Source organism: Choloepus didactylus, chromosome 3 (assembly GCF_015220235.1).
Source record: "Choloepus didactylus isolate mChoDid1 chromosome 3, mChoDid1.pri, whole genome shotgun sequence".
NCBI lineage: Eukaryota > Metazoa > Chordata > Mammalia > Pilosa > Megalonychidae > Choloepus > Choloepus didactylus.
In genome coordinates, this window is record NC_051309.1 from 179762610 (window position 1) to 179784112 (window position 21503).

The following is a 21503-nucleotide window of genomic DNA, read 5'->3' on the forward strand; positions in this document are numbered from 1 at the left end:
GGAAAATGTTCAAAAATATATTGGGGTGATGAATGCATGCCTATATGATGGTACTGTGAACAGCTGATTGTACACCATGGATGATTGCATGGTATGTGAATATATCTCAATAAAACTGAATTTAATTTGGGAAAAAAAGGAATGCTAATAAAGATGAAATATGCTTCTAAGCCTTTGACTCTGATTTTAGAGTAAAACAATTCTTTTTAATTTAGGAAAACAAGGGACTAATATAAATGCTTTACGCTAAAGGAAAATTCTCTCTTTTTGTTCAAGTTTAGGTGTCATGTAACTAATTTAAAAATTAGTTCCGAGGCAGGGCAAGATGGCAGACTGGTGAGCTGTATGTTTTAGTTACTCCTCCAGGAAAGCAGGTAGAAAGCCAGGAACTGTGTGGACTGGACACCACAGAGCAATCTGACTTTGGGCATACTTCATACAACACTCATGAAAACGTGGAACTACTGAGATCAGCGAAATCTGTAAGTTTTTGCGGCCAGGGGACCCGCGCCCCTCCCTGCCAGGCTCAGTCCCGTGGGAGGAGGGGCTGTCAGCTCCGGGAAGGAGAAGGGAGAACTGCAGTGGCAGCCCTTATCGGAAACTCATTCTGCTGATCCAAACTCCAACCATAGATAGACGGAGACCAGACACCAGAGAATCTGAGAGCAGCCAGCCCAGCAGAGAGGAGACAGGCATAGAAAAAAAACAACACGAAAAACTCCAAAATAAAAGCGGAGGATTTTTGGAGTTCTGGTGAACATAGAAGGGGGAAGGGCAGAGCTCAGGCCGGAGCCCAGGCCCTGAGGCGCATATACAAATCCTGAAGAAAAGCTGATCTCTCTGCCCTGGTGACCTTTCCTTAATGGCCCTGGTTGCTTTGTCTCTTAGCATTTCAATAACCCATTAGATCTCTGAGGAGGGCCCTTTTTTTTTTTTTAATCCTTTTTTCTTTTTCTAAAACAATTACTCTAAGAAGCCCAATACAGAAAGCTTCAAAGACCTGCAATTTGGGCAGGTGAAGTCAAGAGCAGAACTAGGAGAGCTCTGAGACAAAACGCAATAATCCAGTGGCTGAGAAAATTCACTAAACACCACAACTTCCCAAAAAAAGGGGGGTGTCCGCTCACAGCCACCATCCTGGTGGACAGGAAACACTCCTGCCCATCGCCAGCCCCATAGCCCAGAACTGCCCCAGACAACCCAGTGTGACGGAAGTGCTTCAAATAACAGGCACACACCACAAAACTGGGCGTGGACATTAGCCTTCCCTGCAACCTCAGCTGATTGTCCCAGAGTTGGGAAGGTAGAGCAATGTGAATTAACAAAGCCCCAATCAGCCATCATTTCAGCAGACTGGGAGCCTCCCTACACAGCCCAGCAGCCCAGAACGGCTCTGGGGGGACGGCACTCACCTGTGACATAGCACAGTCATCCCTCAACAGAGGACCAGGGGGTGCACGGCCTGGAAGAGGGGCCCACTTGCAAGTCTCAGGAGCCATACGCCAATACCAAGGACTTGTGGGTCAGTGGCAGAGACAAAGTGTGGCAGGACTGAACTGAAGGATTAGACTATTGCAGCAGCCTTAAAACTCTAGGATCACCAGAGAGATTTGATTGTTAGAGCCACCCCCCCCCACCAACTGCCCAGAAACACGCCCCATATACAGGGCAGGCAACACCAACTACACACGCAAGCTTGGTACACCAATTGGACCCCACAAGACTCACTCCCCCACTCACCAAAAAGGCTAAGCAGGGGAGAACTGGCTTGTGGAGAACAGGTGGCTCATGGATGCCACCTGCTGGTTAGTTAGAGAAAGTGTACTCCACGAAGCTGCAGATCTGATAAATTAGAGATAAGGACATCAATTGGTCTACAAATCCTAAAAGAACCCTATCAAGTTCAGCAAATGCCACGAAGCCAAAAACAACAGAAAATTATAAAGCATATGAAATAACCAGACGATATGGATAACCCAAGCCCAAGCACCCAAATCAAAAGACCAGAAGAGACACAGCACCTAGAGCAGCTACTCAAAGAACTAAAGATGAACAATGAGACCATAGTACGGGAGATAAAGGAAATCAAGAAGACCCTAGAAGAGCATAAAGAAGACATTGCAAGACTAAATAAAAAAATGGATGATCTTATGGAAATTAAAGAAACTGTTGACCAAATTAAAAAGATTCTGGACACTCATAGTACAAGACTAGAGGAAGTTGAACAACGAATCAGTGACCTCGAAGATGACAGAATGGAAAATGAAAGCATAAAAGAAAGAATGGGGAAAAAAATTGAAAAAACCGAAATGGACCTCAGGGATATGATAGATAATATGAAACGTCCAAATATAAGACTCATTGGTGTCCCAGAAGGGGAAGAAAAGGGTAAAGGTCTAGGAAGAGTATTCAAAGAAATTGTTGGGGAAAACTTCCCAAATCTTCTAAACAACATAAATACACAAATCATAAATGCTCAGCGAACTCCAAATAGAATGAATCCAAATAAACCCACTCCGAGACATATACTGATCACACTGTCAAACACAGAAGAGAAGGAGCAAGTTCTGAAAGCAGCAAGAGAAAAGCAATTCACCACATACAAAGGAAACAGCATAAGACTAAGTAGTGACTACTCAGCAGCCACCATGGAGGCAAGAAGGTAGTGGCACGATATATTTAAAATTCTGAGTGAGAAAAATTTCCAGCCAAGAATACTTTATCCAGCAAAGCTCTCCTTCAAATTTGAGGGAGAGCTTAAATTTTTCACAGACAAACAAATGCTGAGAGAATTTGCTAACAAGAGACATGCCCTACTGGAGATACTCAAGGGAGCCCTACAGACAGAGAAACAAAGAAAGGACAGAGAGACTTGGAGAAAGGTTCAGTACTAAAGAGATTCGGTATGGGTACAATAAAGGATATTAAGAGACAGAGGGGAAAAATATGACAAACATAAACCAAAGGATAAGATGGCTGATTCAAGAAATGCCTTCACGGTTATAACGTTGAATGTAAATGGATTAAACTCCCCAATTAAAAGATATAGATTCGCAGAATGGATCAAAAAAAAATGAACCATCAATATGTTGCATACAAGAGACTCATCTTAGACACAGGGACACAAAGAAACTGAAAGTGAAAGGATGGAAAAAAATATTTCATGCAAGCTACAGCCAAAAGAAAGCAGGTGTAGCAATATTAATCTCAGATAAAATAGACTTCAAATGCAGGGATGTTTTGAGAGACAAAGAAGGCCACGACATACCAATAAAAGGGGCAATTCAGCAAGAAGAAATAACAATCGTAAATATCTATGCACCCAACCAAGGTGCCACAAAATACATGAGAGAAACACTGGCAAAACTAAAGGAAGCAATTGATGTTTCCACAATAATTGTGGGAGACTTCAACACATCACTCTCTCCTATAGATAGATCAACCAGACAGAAGACCAATAAGGAAATTGAAAACCTAAACAATCTGATAAATGAATTAGATTTAACAGACATATACAGGACATTACATCCCAAATCACCAGGATACACATACTTTTCTAGTGCTCATGGAACTTTCTCCAGAATAGATCATATGCTGGGACATAAAACAAGCCTCAATAAATTTAAAAAGATTGAAATTATTCAAAGCACATTCTCTGACCACAGTGGAATACAATTAGAAGTCAATAACCATCAGAGACTTAGAGAATTCACAAATACCTGGAGGTTAAACAACACACTCCTAAACAATCAGTGGGTTAAAGAAGAAATAGCAAGAGAAATGGCTAAATATATAGAGACGAATGAAAATGAGAACACAACATACCAAAACCTATGGGATGCAGCAAAAGCAGTGCTAAGGGGGAAATTTATAGCACTAAACGCATATATTAAAAAGGAAGAAAGAGCAAAAATCAAAGAACTAATGGATCAACTGAAGAAGCTAGAAAATGAACAGCAAACCAATCCTAAACCAAATACAAGAAAAGAAATAACAAGGATTAAAGCAGAAATAAATGACATAGAGAACAAAAAAACAATAGAGAGGATAAATATCACCAAAAGTTGGTTCTTTGAGAAGATCAACAAGATTGACAAGCCCCTAGCTAGACTGACAAAATAAAAAAGAGAGAAGACCCATATAAACAAAACAATGAATGAAAAAGGTGACATAACTGCAGATCCTGAAGAAATTAAAAAAATTATAAGAGGATACTATGAACAACTGTATGGCAACAAACTGGATAATGTAGAGGAAATGGACAATTTCCTGGAAATATATGAACAACCTAGACTGACCAGACAAGAAATAGAAGACCTCAACCAACCCATCACAAGCAAAGAGATCCAATCAGTCATCAAAAATCTTCCCACAAATAAATGCCCAGGGCCAGATGGCTTCACAGGGGAATTCTACCAAACTTTCCAGAAAGAACTGACACCAACCTTACTCAAACTCTTTCAAAACATTGAAAAAATGGAACACTACCTAACTCATTGTATGAAGCTAACATCAATCTAATACCAAAACCAGGCAAAGATGCTACAAAAAAAGGAAAACTACCGGCCAATCTCCCTAATGAATATAGATGCAAAAATCCTCAACAAAATACTTGCAAATCGAATCCAAAGACACATTAAAAAAATCATACACCATGACCAAGTGGGGTTTATTCCAGGCATGCAAGGATGGTTCAACATAAGAAAATCAATCAATGTATTACAACACGTTAACAAGTCAAAAGGGAAAAATCAATTGATCATCTCAATAGATGCTGAAAAAGCATTTGACAAAATCCAACATCCCTTTTTGATAAAAACACTTCAAAAGGTAGGAATTGAAGGAAACTTTCTCAACATGATAAAGAACATATATGAAAAACCCACAGCCAGCATAGTACTCAATGGTGAGAGACTGAAAGCCTTCCCTCTAAGATCAGGAACAAGACAAGGATGCCCGCTGTCACCACTGTTATTCAACATTGTGCTGGAAGTGCTAGCCAGGGCAATCCGGCAAGACAAAGAAATAAAAGGCATCCAAATTGGAAAAGAAGAAGTAAAACTGTCATTGTTTGCAGATGATATGATCTTATATCTAGAAAACCCTGAGAAATCGACGATACAGCTACTAGAGCTAATAAACAAATTTAGCAAAGTAGCGGGATACAAGGTTAACGCACATAAGTCAGTAATGTTTCTATATGGTAGAAATGAACAAACTGAAGAGACACTCAAGAAAAAGATACCATTTTCAATAGCAACTAAAAAAATCAAGTACCTAGGAATAAACTTAACCAAAGATGTAAAAGACCTATACAAAGAAAACTATATAACTCTACTAAAAGAAATAGAAGGGGACCTTAAAAGATGGAAAAATATTCCATGTTCATGGATAGGAAGACTAAATGTCATTAAGATGTCAATTCTACCCAAACTCATCTACAGATTCAATGCAATCCCAATCAAAATTCCAACAACCTACTTTGCAGACTTGGAAAAGCTAGTTATCAAATTTATTTGGAAAGGGAAGATGCCTCGAATTGCTAAAGACACTCTAAAAAAGAAAAACGAAGTGGGAGGACTTACACTCCCTGACTTTGAAGCTTATTATAAAGCCACAGTTGCCAAAACAGCATGGTACTGGCACAAAGATAGACATATAGATCAATGGAATAGAATTGAGAATTCGGAGATAGACCCTCAGATCTATGGCCGACTGATCTTTGATAAGGCCCCCAAAGTCACTGAACTGAGTCATAATGGTCTTTTCAACAAATGGGGCTGGGAGAGTTGGATATCCATATCCAAAAGAATGAAAGAGGACCCCTACCTCACCCCCTACACAAAAATTAACTCAAAATGGACCAAAGATCTCAATATAAAAGAAAGTACCATAAAACTCCTAGAAGATAATGTAGGAAAACATCTTCAAGACCTTGTATTAGGCGGCCACTTCCTAGACTTTACACCCAAAGCACAAGCAACAAAAGAGAAAATAGATAAATGGGAACTCCTCAAGCTTAGAAGTTTCTGCACCTCAAAGGAATTTCTCAAAAAGGTAAAGAGGCAGCCAACTCAATGGGAAAAAATTTTTGGAAACCATGTATCTGACAAAAGACTGATATCTTGCATATATAAAGAAATCCTACAACTCAATGACAATAGTACAGACAGCCCAATTATAAAATGGGCAAAAGATATGAAAAGACAGTTCTCTGAAGAGGAAATACAAATGGCCAAGAAACACATGAAAAAATGTTCAGCTTCACTAGCTATTAGAGAGATGCAAATTAAGACCACAATGAGATACCATCTAACACCGGTTAGAATGGCTGCCATTAAACAAACAGGAAACTACAAATGCTGGAGGGGATGTGGAGAAATTGGAACTCTTATTCATTGTTGGTGGGACTGTATAATGGTTCAGCCACTCTGGAAGTCAGTCTGGCAGTTCCTTAGAAAACTAGATATATAGAGTTACCATTCGATCCAGCGATTGCACTTCTCGGTATATACCCGGAAGATCGGAAAGCAGTGACATGAACAGATATCTGCACGCCAATGTTCATAGCAGCATTATTCACAATTGCCAAGAGAGGAAACAACCCAAATGTCCTTCAACAGATGAGTGGATAAATAAAATGTGGTATATACACACGATGGAATACTACGCGGCAGTAAGAAGGAACAATCTCGTGAAACATATGACAACATGGATGAACCTTGAAGACATAATGCTGAGCGAAATAAGCCAGGCACAAAAAGAGAAATATTATATGCTACACTAATGTGAACTTTGAAAAATGTAAAACAAATGGTTTATAATGTAGAATGTAGGGGAACTAGCAATAGAGAGCAATTAAGGAAGGGGGAACAATAATCCAAGAAGAACAGATAAGCTATTTAATGTTCTGGGGATGCCCAGGAATGACTATGGTCTGTTAATTTCTGATGGATATAGTAGGAGCAAGTTCACAGAAATGTTGCTATATTAGGTAACTTTCTTGGGGTAAAGTAGGAACATGTTGGGAGTTAAGCAGTTATCTTAGGTTAATTGTCTTTTTCTTACTCCCTTGTTATGGTCTCTTTGAAATGTTCTTTTATTGTATGTTTGTTTTCTTTTTAACTTTTTTTTTCATACAGTTGATTTAAAAAAGAAGGGAAAGTTAAAAAAAAAAAAAAAGAAAAGAAAAAGAAAAACAAGGGAAAAAAAAAGATGTAGTGCCCCCTTGAGGAGCCTGTGGAGAATGCAGGGGTATTCGCCTACCCCACCTCCATGGTTGCTAACATGACCACAGACATAGGGGACTGGTGGTTTGATGGGTTGAGCCCTCTACCACAGGTTTTACCCTTGGGAAGACGGTTGCTGCAAAGGAGAGGCTAGGCCTCCCTATGGTTGTGCCTAAGAGCCTCCTCCCGAATGCCTCTTTGTTGCTCAGATGTGGCCCTGTCTCTCTAGCTAAGCCAACTTGAAAGGTGAAATCACTGCCCTCCCCCCTACGTGGGATCAGACACCCAGGGGAGTGAATCTCCCTGGCAACGTGAAATATGACTCCCGGGGAGGAATGTAGACCTGGCATCGTGGGATGGAGAACATCTTCTTGACCAAAAGGGGGATATGAAAGAAATGATATAAGCTTCAGTGGCAGAGAGATTCCAAAAGGAGCCGAGAGGTCACTCTGGTGGGCACTCTTACGCACACTTTAGACAACCCTTTTTAGGTTCTAAAGAATTGGGGTAGCTGGTGGTGGATACCTGAAACTATCAAACTACAACCCAGAACCCATGAATCTCGAAGACAGTTGTATAAAAATGTAGCTTATGAGGGGTGACAATGGGATTGGGAAAGCCATAAGGACCACACTCCACTTTGTCTAGTTTATGGATGGATGAGTAGAAAAATAGGGGAAGGAAACAAACAGACAAAGGTACTCAGTGTTCTTTTTTACTTCAATTGCTCTTTTTCACTCTTATTATTATTCTTGTTATTTGTGTATGTGTGCTAATGAAGGTGCCAGGGATTGATTTGGGTGATGAATGTACCACCATGTAATGGTACTGTAAACAATCGAAAGTACGATTTGTTTTGTATGACTGCGTGGTATGTGAATATATCTCAATAAAATGAAGATTAAAAAAAAAAAAAATTAGTTCCTCTCAGTATTCTTAGAACAACTACTTCCTCTGCCTCCTTTAAACAGTCACAGACATTTGTCATTTTGTTTTTAACAGGTATCCTCTTATTTATAGTATGATTACTTTTAAATGTTGTGGCAAATCCTTTAAAAATAGTAGAGTAAATCCTATAGAAATAATTATTGGACTACATTTTAACTATATTAATTTCCCTTTATTTATATGACGTTCACATGATCGTTGGAACGTAGTTATCATCTCCTGAGTATTGCATAGGTATTAGAGAAAATACTTTTTAAAAAATATCTACCTGATATTTTAATGAAGATTCACATCCCTTATAGTAAATAAAAGTTGTAAAGCACTACAGAGTAACATACTAAATGAATTATATGCTGAAATCTAAACTATAACCCCATTCACAACACTTGTCAGACCTGATACATCACAGAATGGTACGGATCTCAATAAGCAGAGTAATTCAAATGTTTATTTCTGACACATGGATCACCTTATCAAAGTATTACACAGTTTCCTATACATTGAAAAATTAATCTTATAACTAAAGTCTTACTCTTTTCTATAAAGTTAATTGGGTGGTATGTACTGTTTTTTTAAGCGTTAGGTACAATTATAATCCTCTTTGTAATTTTGTTAATTGTTAGCTGATAGAGACACACTTATAAAAGTCAATTAACAACATCAATCACATTTATTCCAAGTAAACAAACTAGTTGCTCCATTCATATTCTAAATGCCTTTCTCTTGGCCTCAAGTTGATGCACAAAAAAATCATAAAATGAAACACAAGCTAAGACCCACATCACTTCTTCCTTGATAACTAGAAAAACGAACTCTTTCAAAATGTTTGTCCGGATATATGAGGTATTTTATGGTCACAAAACAGCTATTAGCTCAATGCCACTAAGTCAGCTGTTTTTATGAACAGATTTTACTGCATGTTAATTTTGGAGCAAGAATGAAATCTGTATTTCCCCAGGACTTAAATTTTTTTCTGTTAAAGTATCTTCCATACTATTTTTCATGTTAACATAGCTGAAACCTAATCTAATTTACCACTGAGGGTTTTGAGAGACAGGGCAAGAAAGAGAGAAACTAACCTTCAGACAGCTCTAAACTCAGCTATTATATTTATAATAGCTATTATATTCCGCAACTATGGGCTAAATGTAGGTTTGCATGCATAACTTATTTATATACTTATTTTAAATTTAATTATTTTAAATGTCAGACTTACACTTGAGCAGCCTTTGGGGGAAACAAAAGGGTTTGTTCTGTTTTGTTTTTAAGAAAAGTCTTCACTTTAGTTGATAAAAATTTGTGGATTACACAAATTTTGATATGTGACTCTGGTTGTGTGTTCCTGTTGGTTTGAAATTAAAGAAGTCTGATGTGGTCAGCATTGAGAGATCCAGGTGCTAAACCGTTCTCAGCTACAAAGAAACACTTCTTGTTGTTAAGATCGTGGGCTCTGCTCTAAGTTGGGAGAAAACAAGCAAAAAGTCTCTGTAAGAATAGTGTAGTTATAATCCTCACCTGTGTAAATGAGCTGACACATCAGTGAACAGATCAGTTCCAAGGCCAAGATGGCCAGAATGAAGTCAAGGTACAGTCTACCAGGCTCAGCAAAGGAATGTTGAATGCACAGTATGAGGAGAAGGGCTGTGTTGCCTGAAAGAGAAACAAACCAGGTGTCAGCCAGAGCACAGCACCAACATCTACACGAGTCCATTTATACTCAGCAGTGAAGGAAGTTCAAGGAAAAAAACACAGCAACTGCTAGACTTTTGAGGAAACAAACGAAAAAATCATATCTAAGAAACAATGATGCCCCGTAACACAAATATATAAGAATCGGAACTTTCTTAAAAACTAAGGAACGATGTTTTGCTTTATAAAATTATTAACAATGATACTCCTTTGGGTCCCTTGTGCATTTAAAAAGTGATGCAGTCTTTATAAAACATCCTGACACCAGTTCTTCAGGACCCACAGGCGTGTGAGGATGCTAGCAGCCCACTGGGGATGTACAGCGGGCCAACGGCAGAACTGCACAGTGGTTAGAAGCACTGCAGTGAGACAGACTGTTGGATGAAAATCCAGGACACGGTATTTACCTTGGACAAATTACCTAACATCTCCATGCCACAATCTTCTCATCTGCAAAATGGGGGTTAAAAAGAGCACCTTCCTCACCAGGCTGCTGTGAAGTTTAAATCTATCAATAAGATAAAAAGTACTTACCATGGTGCCTGGCACGTAAGCACTCAATGAATATTAGCTGTATTTCCCCCCTGGTCAGCATGCTCATTAGTTAATTTTAACCTCATTTGGTTCTTTAATTCTGAAGAATGTCAAAGGAAAATTTAGGGGCAGAGGGGAGTCATATAGCATCTTATCTTAGAATTTCCTAAAACTTATATAACACATTCATCTGAGTCTCATCATGGAAGAGAATGCTTATTTGATTTACCTTCTATTTCTTGGTACAAAATGAATGACTGTGACTCAAAAATCCCTGCTTAAATGATCTATCAAAAGACACTCTACACAAAGTTATGTTCTAACAAGCCCTAACCCCTCCCCGACACACTCACACATGACCAATAATCTAGCATAGGGACAGTTTCTTTGTAAATTAGTTTTGCAAATAAGAGTTTTACAATATTTAGGAAAAAAAATTAGGAAAGCCTCTGTACGGAAAGTGAAAACACAATTTTCAGAGGATTCCCGTGTCCTGAGCAACAGGACCCACTGTGGTGGGTCGTAAGGTTGTAACAGGGAGTTCTGCAGACATGAAGTTTGCAGTCTAGTGGGACAGGCATATGAAGTAAAACATTCCCTAAAATGGTAAGTGCCATGGACGTCATAAAAGTACCTTCTTTGAGGAAGCCCTTTCCACTGAGTGTCTTAGTTCAGACTATGGTCCCCTGACCTCTGAGCTCCTGCAGCAGCCTCCTTCCCAGTTTTGCTCCAATCAGATGCACTCTCCAGCTACAGCCACTCTGATCTTTCCAAATCTCCCAGATCTCCACAAACCCCTTCCCCTTAAACAGCTCCTTCCTGTCCAAACCTCTTGGCATCTTTCAAGATCTGGCCCGGGCTGACCTCTTCAGCCTCATTCTTCACCGTTTATTCACCTCCCTCCTCACTCCTGCTTGTGTGACTTGATGGCTCTCACAGGGCTCAACTGATACCTCCTACAGGATAACAATATGTGACTTTTTTTTCCCAGTGGTTTTATAACCACAGACATAAGCCTAAAAGCTTTTTTTGTTTCATTGCATTTCATATTTTAAAAAAGACTCTAAGAGTTAATGGAATACTTACTATTCAGTAAAAATACTTGGAAGGAAAATCAGTTTCCCAAAATAAAATCCTTTCTTGTACGATGGTAAAATAATAGTAGTAATAATAATAATAATCATAATAATAATAAAAATTTGGAAGAAGCATTCCTGTGGGCAGGGGAGGTAAGGTGGTGACGAGGCACACAAGCACGGGGAGGCCCGGTCTCCCGCACAGGATCTGCCACCTCCTATGAACTCAGCCTCTTACCTTACCTGGAGCCCAACTGCTCCATAAAATTGGGGCAATAATATCTGCCACACAGAGTTCTTGTAAGAACAAATGAACTAACAGTGCCAGTAAACAGTAGGTATCATTATTATTATAACAATCACAACAAGAACCCTGGTTTTATGGGAACTATCACAGCTCCAGACACACGCTGTACAGTCCCTCCTGCAAGCAGCACACAGCAGCCCCATTCAACTCCCACTGTGGCCTCACAGTCACAGGCTACCCCCCAGTGAAGGGCCCAGGCCCTCTGCCTCACTGCGCCCCAGGGCACCAGGCACAGGCTTCAGTGGGGACTCTGGCACTTGGAGAGCCTTGGGCCCTCCTGAGCAATGTGGCCCGTGAGAGCTAAGTGAGGAGGACACAATTGCTTACGACAGGGGGCCCTAGAATGCTTTTATAAGTTAAGTATCCTTTCAGAATTTGCCTTCTAGAGTAGTTCTTCCTAACTTCACTTCTGAATGGACTCCATCTCTGGGTTCATCCTTCAGGGCCCCAAGAGGAACACTGCTGACTGGGCCCATCTGACAGACTGAAAGTTACTGCTTTTCAGCGAAGGGCCAAGTTTTCATTTCAGTGGGGAAAAAACCCTAAACATACAGTTTACTATGTGTTAATGATATGTGTGGTAGAGTCGAAAATATACTTGGATCTAAAGAAGGAGAACAGATAGATGAGTAAATATTTTTAGCATACTTGGGAAGACAGCAAAGACCCTTCTCTTGTCTCCACAAAGACACAAATAAAAAATTCAATTAATTTTTTCTCCGATAGAGAATAACAAAAACCAAGAGGACAAAGTTCATCAATATCTGCAGTACTAATACATGTAATAAAGAGAATGAAAAATGGTTGTACTCTTCTGATTAACGGGAAGTGCCGTATCCCCATAGATTTACCTTCTTATTCTTTAAATAAGAAAAAAAAAATACTCAAAGAAAATAGAAACAAGTTAAACACCTGCCCTGATCTTTTTGATTTCCTGGGTCCTTACATGAGCAACATAAAAGGGATGTCGTTTGTGATTAAACCACATCATGATTAAGGGTCTCCTGTTTAACAAGAATTTGAAGTCAGAAGAAAGGTAAAAACCAGACAGTTTTTTTGTGGGTCTCATAAATACTTTTTCCAGACCATCACTTGAGAAACAGAACATTACTTTGGTCATAGAGCACATATGTTCTTGCAGTAGCTAAAAACAATTTCTGCTTTTATTTTTGGGGGAGGATTATAGTGCCATCTTCTGGCCAAAAGCAAGTACTTTTCAGCATTAAGCCAAGCTCATTGGGGAGCCGTAAATGGTCTTCCCCTACAAGATCAGTCAAGATCACCCATCTCTATAAAACGGCCTGGCCCTGCTTCTCTCTCTGCTATAGCAGGGCTCTTTGGCTTCCACTGAGAACTTCACTGAGTGCATGAACTTGCACCTTGCCGTTTAAAAAATGCATTTAACAGAACGGACAAGAAGAAGAAATTAAATTCTGTAGAGCTACTGCTCAGTTTTTCTGAAGAAAATATTATATCCAATCTGTATTCAAAATTTTTAAAGATTTATTCTGGACTCAAATTGAAAAAGAGAGTCTTTTAAAACGGTAGAAGCTTTGACACTAAGTCAAAATACCTAAAATTCAAAATACCTAAAGAAGTTCAATTTAATTCCATTAAGGCTTCAAAGTGTAATGTCTGCAACAGAAAAGAAAAACAACAACAAAGAAACAATAAAACAACCATAATGAAAAACATTCATGCATTCTAAGTCCTGTCTGGACCTTCCTATCCTTCCTTCATAAATTAGGAACTGTATATTTTTCAAGTTTTCCACTTTGGATAATTTATCTTATTAAACAACACTCCACTTTTTCCCAGGAACTTAACCTGTGGATAAACTTTCCACCAAATTTTCTATCATGAGCTCCTACTGCAAGAAAAACACTGATTTTCCTTTTTTTTTTTTAAACAATTCTCATGACCCAAAACACCTCATAGCTCTTTTCAGCCCTTAATTATTTGTCCCTAGTATTTGTGTGGTACTAATATGATATTCCTATTAATTATGGTCCCTAGTATGCTATAGGTAAATTTTTCCCATATACCATTCTGTTATCAACTCTCTGTACCAGTATCATACTTGAGAAATACATCATGCAAGCCCATATCTATATTTGCAGTGCTGATCTGTGGGATATATGCCTTTAAACAACCCTTTTCAATCCTATTCCCCTTCAATACAGCTCTGATATTTATAATCCATTAACAAAAAAATCATTTGTTAATGGGATTATAAAGCACTGATCTTCAATTTAAAAAAAAAATCTCTTCTCTTACCCCCAGAAGTATCAAATAGCAACAGCATTTATGCCACTCCTTGCAATGAATAAACCTATTGGTACCAGAAGGGAGGGGGGGTTCGGCATTTCACACAGAGAAATATGGACACCATGTTCAAAACTGAAATATCCAGATTTCAAATGAAAATGTAAGACTACAGATATTGTAAGGCAAGTTTCAAGACACTAATGTAACCCAACTTTTAGTGGCCACAACACAAATTGCTTTCGTAAAAATGAGAGAATGTATTTGATTACAAAGTCAGACTTCACATTTTCTTTCTTCTGTCATTTCTGCCACTCAAGAAAGCCACATAAAAGCCAAAAAAGACAACCGGGCTTACCAGTGGAGTGTATCGTGAGTGCAAGTCTTTTAAGATGCCTCGTAGAGTGGTAGATCATGTTATAGCCTCGATTTCTTACTTTGCTATGGTGATATTGGATGTAGCGTTCAAGAAGTAAATGCAGGATCCACAAAATAACTTTTCCAAGGATTATAACTGTCTGAGCTTTCAGTGGGTTGGTGTAGTTTCCTGGACACTTGTCCTCATTTGGATTAGGGTAAGAACAAAGCACACCTGTTAAAAATGCTAAAATAACAAACACAACCTGGTAGAAAGGAAAGCATCAGGATTAATAGTCAACATTGGCAATTACGAAATAAAAATCACCATCCCAGCACACACTCTTATACCTACGACCTTCTCTATCCTGTTTTTATAAATGCACTAAAAAATTAATTTTTATGAACTTTTTTTGATTATAAAATTTTGCAATAAATTTGGAAAATAGACAAAATCACACATAAGAAAATAAAAATCACCTCAAATCCTGTATAATGGAGATGACCATTTAATGTCAAATGTAGTTTCTTGCCCACCTTTCTTTTATTAAAAACAGTGACTAATAAAAATCATGTTTTCAAAAAGTTTATTTCTAATTTCAATTTTAAGAAAACAAGAAAAACCATCCAACTAGATTGACAAAAATGTAAAAAGATTGGTGCCAGAATATGGGCAAACAGACATTCTTATATATTGATCACTGAAATAGGAATTGCTTTTGGAAAATAATTAGGAAATATAACCCAGAAATCCTACTTTAAAGACTCTATCCCTTACAAGTTAAAGCACCAGTACCTTGGAAAAATGGATACAGATATTTACCATACTATTTAAATTTTTTTAATAGAGAAGTTATAGGTTTACAGAAAAATCATGCAAAAAATACAGAGTTCCCATTACTCCACCTCACACATTCAGTTTTCCTTGTTATTAACACTTTGCATTAGTATGGTACCTTTGTTCCAACTGATGAAACAATATTATTACAACTATACTATTAAGTATATTCCATAGTTCACATTAGGATTCACTGTGTTGTATGACCTATGGTTTTTAAGATTTGTTTATTCAAGTAACACACAAATTAAAATTTCCCCTTTTAACCACATTCAAATGTATAATTCAGTAGTGTTATAATTACATTGACAACGTTGTGCTACTGTTACCAGCAACCACTACCGTAACTTTTCCACTGCTGCGAACAGAAACTCAGTACCAAGCACAGTATGTTTTACACTTGCAAAAAACTGCAAGCTGTCCAAGTATGTGTGTCCATCCATTGTACAATGCTTGAAAAAATTATGATACATCCACTCATATCATAGACTATTAGGCACCTACAAAAAAGAATGAAGTAAATCTCTTTGTATTGGTCTGGATGGATGTCTGTGATATATTAAGATTAAAAGAAATAAGTTGTAGAGCAGTAGTTCTCCAAGTGTGATTTCTAGACCACAAGCAGCAGCATCACCTGAAAACTTGCTCGAAATGCAAATTCTCAGCCCCATCCCAGCCCTTCTGAATCTGAATCTCTTGGGGTGGGTCCAGCAATCTGTATTTTAACAAGCCTGTCAGGTGAGTCTGCTGTATGCTCAAGTTTGAGAAACACTGCTGTAGAGTAAAACAGTATTATCCAATTTTTTTGGAGGGGGGAGGTGGAGAGATATGGGGGAAATCCCTTTAAATATGAGCTAATCTCTTTGTATATATTTGTATGAACTTAATGAAAGGCACTGAAGGAGAAACAACAAACTCATCCCATTTAATAACTCAGGAAGAAGGGCTGAGGTAGAGAAAAGGGAAGACTATCATCTTATCTTTGTACACTTCCATAATGCTTTACTTGTTACTGGAAAGAAAATATTTTTTAATTAAAGAAAAAAACTTTAAAAAGCTGTCATTACACCAAAAACTTGACAACTGATAGCTTCTTAAAGATTAACTGCAAAGTGAAATCAGAAATCGTATCAATAAACTTTTCTTATACTGTGATGGATTGAATTGTTCATCCCTCTTGGTCTAGGTCCAAGTTCCAGTGGGCGTAGACCCATTATAAATAGGATCTCTTGAAGATGCTACTTCAGTTTAGGTGTGGCCCAACTGAATCAGATTGGGCTTTAATCCAGATTACTGGAATCCTTTATGAGCAGACTGAAATTCAGACACAGTGGAAGAAAGCCACTGGAAGAAACCTGAAGTCTACAGAACCCAGAGGAGAAAAGAGAAGACATCGCCATGGGCAGTGCCACGTGGCAGAAAAGCCAAGGACCAAGATTCACCAGCAGCCAGCCCCAGAACAACATAGTTCTCACAGAGAAAGCACTGCCGTGATAACACCTCAATTTCAGACTTCTCTTAGCATCAAATCTGGGAGCCAGTAAATTTCCATTGTTTAAGAAAAAAAAAAAAAAAAAAAAGCTATCATTATCACCAGTTGCTAAGCATTGAACAGTAAGCAATATTAGCATATAATAAATCTATTAAAAATAAAAGTGAGTTGTGAAGAGTGGTAATATTTTCTATGACAAGATGTGTATCACATTGAGAAAGCCGTATGGACCACACTCCCCTTTGCCCAGTGTATGGATGAATGAGTAGAAAAATGGGGGGGGGGGGGGAGCGGAGGTGCCCAGTGTTCTTTTTTACTTTAATTGTTCTTTTCCACTTTAATTTTTATTCTTATTATTTTTGTGTGTGGTAATAAAAATGTTCAAATATTAATTTTGGTGATGAACACACAACTATATAATGGTACTGTGAACAAGTGAATGTACGCTTTGTATGACTGCATGGTATGTGAATGTATCTAGTGGTATGAAGACCCTAAGTGGGTTCAAGAACATCACCTACTTGCTACATAGTCCTCCTTAAAGGGCCTGGAGTATGCTTCTTCCTGAACTGCTCCCAAATGTAGGCTGGGAAGGGAAATGGGAATAGACTTCCTACCACGCTGGGGGATTAAGGCTTCTGGCTGCCTGTTCAAGGACAGAACCCAGCCTAACTCAGTACCTTCTGATACCTCTTAGGTGCTCTGTCTTACTGGTTTGGTCACCATGAAAAGCTTGGCTAGAGAAGAGCAAGGCTCTTTGCCCAAGTCTCTATGCCTTCCATGTGACGTCAGCAACTTCATGCTTTAGAAACTCTATGGGAAAGGGAGGGACTTCAATCTCAGGGGAAGTAGATTAAGACTCCTTACAGTTAAGCAGAAAGTCACAGCCTCCCCCAAAATGTCCCCTTTCATCATAAAATAAAATTAAGGATGGTCCAGTCAGGCCCCAAGAGAGGAAGTAGCATAGATGAGACTGGAATTTCCCAGCAGCTGGGGAGACAGATCTTCTGTTGGCTCCCAATGTCAGGTAAGGAGACTGGTAGCTTCCAATCCCAGCACTTAAGGAAGCAACTCTTAACAACTTTCAAGATTTTTAGTAGCATCTGTGTTTCATTTCTCACCAGGGTTAAGTTTTCTGGTCCAAAATTCTATCCTAAGGAAGACTATTGGTCTGGTAAGCTAATAACTTTTTGGTCCAAAGAAACAAATGGATTTTAGGCAATGTAGCCAAAACTTTAGCAAAGTTAGGTTAAAGCAAAGATAATGAGAGACCAGAAATAAACCCAGATGTGCTGGAGAGAAAGAGAACCATTTCTGGCAGGACTTCTGACTGGTGAAACAGAGGCAAGCATCCCACAGGGATGGGTGGGGAGTGGAAGGAAGGGGGGAACTGCACAAGAAGTTATCTAGGCTCTCGGAGGAATGGAGGAAGACATGGTCCAAGTTCTGGAAAGTCTCTTTCCATCAATTACCATCATCACCCCGGATCATAAAAACAGGAACTAGCCCAGGCAATGTGTGCCAGTCCCCACTGGCCTCAGGGGCTCTGTCAGCCAAGAGGTGCACCCCCATGGCAAGCAAGGCAAACTCAGGGAGACATGGCATTTTTGCCTGCCCTTTTCTTGGGAACACTCTACACATTGTCTTCTGTTAGCCCACCCCTCTGCAAGCTGGCCAACCTTGAGCCAGACACCCAGGACTATGTCCCTGAAAGGGACTGAAGAAGCAAGTGCAAGCCCTCAGGATCAGAAGACATGCATTGCTCAGATCACATACTGACAGCAGATGGGACGTTCATTCATGTGCTTGCCAAACTTGGTGCAGGTAACCATGTGGCCACACTCCAGCAGAACACAGTCAGTGGGTGAGTCTGTACAGATCTTACACAGGTTCTCTTCTATGCTGGCACCCCCATTTTGATCTTCAGCACTACATATCAGGTACTGGATCCTTTTTAATCCCTGTACAGCCAAATCACCCTTTCCATCAGCTCCCACTTCTAACAGCAGCCCTTGTAATTGACAAAGTTGCAAGCCAGGATCTCCTTCAACTGCCACACAGTCAGTGCTTCAGTGTCTTCCAGACTGATCAGGTCAGACAGAGAAGCCCTCTGGCCTGGCACAAACCTATCCTCTGAGTCGATATATTCAGCTTCATCCTCAGCAGTCACTCTGGCTGTGTTCTCCAGGTAGACGGTTCCTCTTGGTCATGAGACACATGGCCATCAACCTGCTGATTTTCCTGATCCTGGTCTGGGCCAACAGAAGTAGCTTGTGTAGAAGAAGGGAGGGTGGGTGAGGCAGGAGGTGTTGTGCTGGTTAGAGGGTGGGTCAGAAGGTCTGCTGCTCAGGGAAGTGCAGGGCCAAGATGGGGGCATGTGTCCTGCCCTCCTGGGAGATAAGAGGCTGCTGTCCAACCACCAAGAACACCAGCTCCTCCTCCTCCCAGCATATTTCAGTAGAGATATCATGGGGGCTGAGACAGTCCCTCAGGTCCTTCACTTTCATCTTCATGAGCTCTTCCCCCTGAACGGCAGTAGCTTGGAACCACTGGCAGAGGTGACAGAGGCGGAGCCCAGTCCCCACTTGCCTTGAACAGGTCAGGCAGAGATTTTTCTTAGTCCAAGCAGGTCTGCTGCTTTGTGGCTTTGCACTCTAGTAGCTAAGTGCTTAGTGTCTCTGGGTCTCAGATTTTTCATCTTCCTGGCCACGTTCATGAAGTAGCCCCACAGGCCTTGCAGCTTGGTTCAGAGCCTGTTGGGGAAGGGAAGAAGCTGTACCCAGGGTGAAATAGGCTTGCGTACTGGCTCCCTGAGGCGGAAAGTCCTCTTCAGGCTGTCCATCCAGGCAGAACCAGTTGCAGCAGGCTGCCCACATGATAAAATCTGGGAGGGGAGGGGCCAGATCTGGGCTGACTCAGGGGGCGGGCTCTGGGCTCCACCGTGGCTGCATCTTCCAGGCTGAAGGGCCAACAGGAGATGGACACAACATCCTCACTGGTGGCCCCAGGAAGTCAGCTCCCTACCCCATTTCTTTGTAACAGTTGTATAGCATTCTTTTATATGGATGGGACTACAAAGTATTCTCTTGATGGTAGGTAGTCTGTAGCCTCTTGATATTACAGACAGTATTGCTATGAACAACATCTTTAAATGTGTACAAATATATCTATGATATATTCTCTGAAGTAGAGCTATGAGTAAAAAAGCATATACATTTTAAATGTTTAATGAGATAGTGAAATGGCCCTCTGAAGAGCTTATATCTTTTTTAAGAACATCACCTTTGGATGGATCACTTTCTTCCCAGCCAACTTACGTGTATGAACAAGAGAAGATTTGCTATTATGACTGTAGGAAGAGGATGAAATCTGGGTCTAAAATGAGCGTGTAATGTGTGATGTGGAAGAAGCTGGGCATCCAGAAGGGGGTCATCTTCAATGCTTTGAGTGAGATCCAAGGAACCCTGGGGTGCAGAAAAACAGAAGCAAACTATAATTACCAGTTTCTGGATTATGTTTCTAAGACAAATCTACTAAACTATAAAGCTTTAAAAAACATCAGACAAATTAGAGGCAGGAGAACACATTCCCTACCTAAAGCCAATTAAAAAAAAAAAGACCCTAAACCTCTAGATAACTCTATTGTATACAATTTGGTGAAAGCAAGTATTAAAGCAGATGGGTGAAATCGTAATTGAATTATTTACTACACCTCACAAACCAGGTAAAACATAATGAGTCAAAGAAAGTCATTTTCTTCAAGCCCTCAAAATTTAGATACTGAGTTTTTAAAAGCATATTATTGATTAAATAATTACGTATGGCTGCAGTTCTTAAACTATGTCTCGGGTGTTCCACAAAATTTTGAAAAGTCAGTGGAGGCTTTAAGAGTGCTTAAAACAAACTTTCAGTTATGATAGATAGAAACAGATCACCCTGATGGATCCTCGAGGAGATACTGGTTTGTAGATACAGATCCCCAGTGAAAACAATAGTTGTATTATCACTGAAGAAGCCAGCGGAGGTTGAGTGTGTATGGGCTCAAGTTTTCTTGACAGGAGCAGGACTTCAGGTCTCTGCTACATACAAATGAGCCACAGAACTCTCAATCTCATACCCTTACTGAATACTATTATGTATAGGCACTGGGCCCGAGATAAAAGAAAATAAAACACAGTCACTGTCCAAAAGGAGATTACAACCTCATCAGGGAGGTTAGGGATAAAGACAGGAAAGATTAAACAACAACATAAGAATACATAATAGTATATAATGCAGGGCATACTACAGGGAGGTACATAATTAGCAAAGAGGTGGGCGTCTAGCTTTAGAAGGTTAGCTAACTGCACCAGAATGAAATGGAAATGAAGACTCCATGAGGAAAGGGAAACCTGAGAACAGGATTTGGAAACAAGAATAAGGGCTTTTTACTTTGCAAGGGATAGGAAGTGAGGTAAATGGGGTAAGGGAAGACTGTTGAGCACAAGGATTAGAAACATAAATATGTAATCTGGGCATTATCCAGATTTGTGGTGGACACCTCAGTTTCTAATTTCAGGCATTCAGCACTGCTCTACTACTTTTTTAATTCAATGCCTAGCTAGTTTCCTGATTAGTTCACCTTCTCAAACTCATGGTACAATTCTGATTATTTTTGTTCTCAAGAATCCTATGCCTCTAATGCTTTCTCAGACAGCAGATGTCTTAGCCTACATAGCTCTTCCCTTAGCTGATGTCTGTGCATCCTTCCAGACCCACCTGGGGTCAT

General features: G+C 39.7%; 1 protein-coding gene and 1 pseudogene across 1 annotated transcript in view; both read right to left on the minus strand.

Moving 5' to 3' along the window:
* TMEM192 (transmembrane protein 192) overlaps positions 1-21503 on the minus strand; it is a 45187-nt gene that overhangs the window by 19485 nt on the left and 4199 nt on the right. The window contains exons 2-4 of the mRNA XM_037830959.1: positions 20053-20199; positions 14407-14671; positions 9693-9827 (exon numbers count right to left, since the gene is read on the minus strand). Of these exons, the coding sequence (XP_037686887.1) occupies positions 9693-9827; positions 14407-14671; positions 20053-20199 (547 nt within the window). The remainder of the gene's footprint in view (positions 1-9692; positions 9828-14406; positions 14672-20052; positions 20200-21503) is intronic.
* On the minus strand, positions 18481-20036 carry LOC119529998 (annotated as a pseudogene).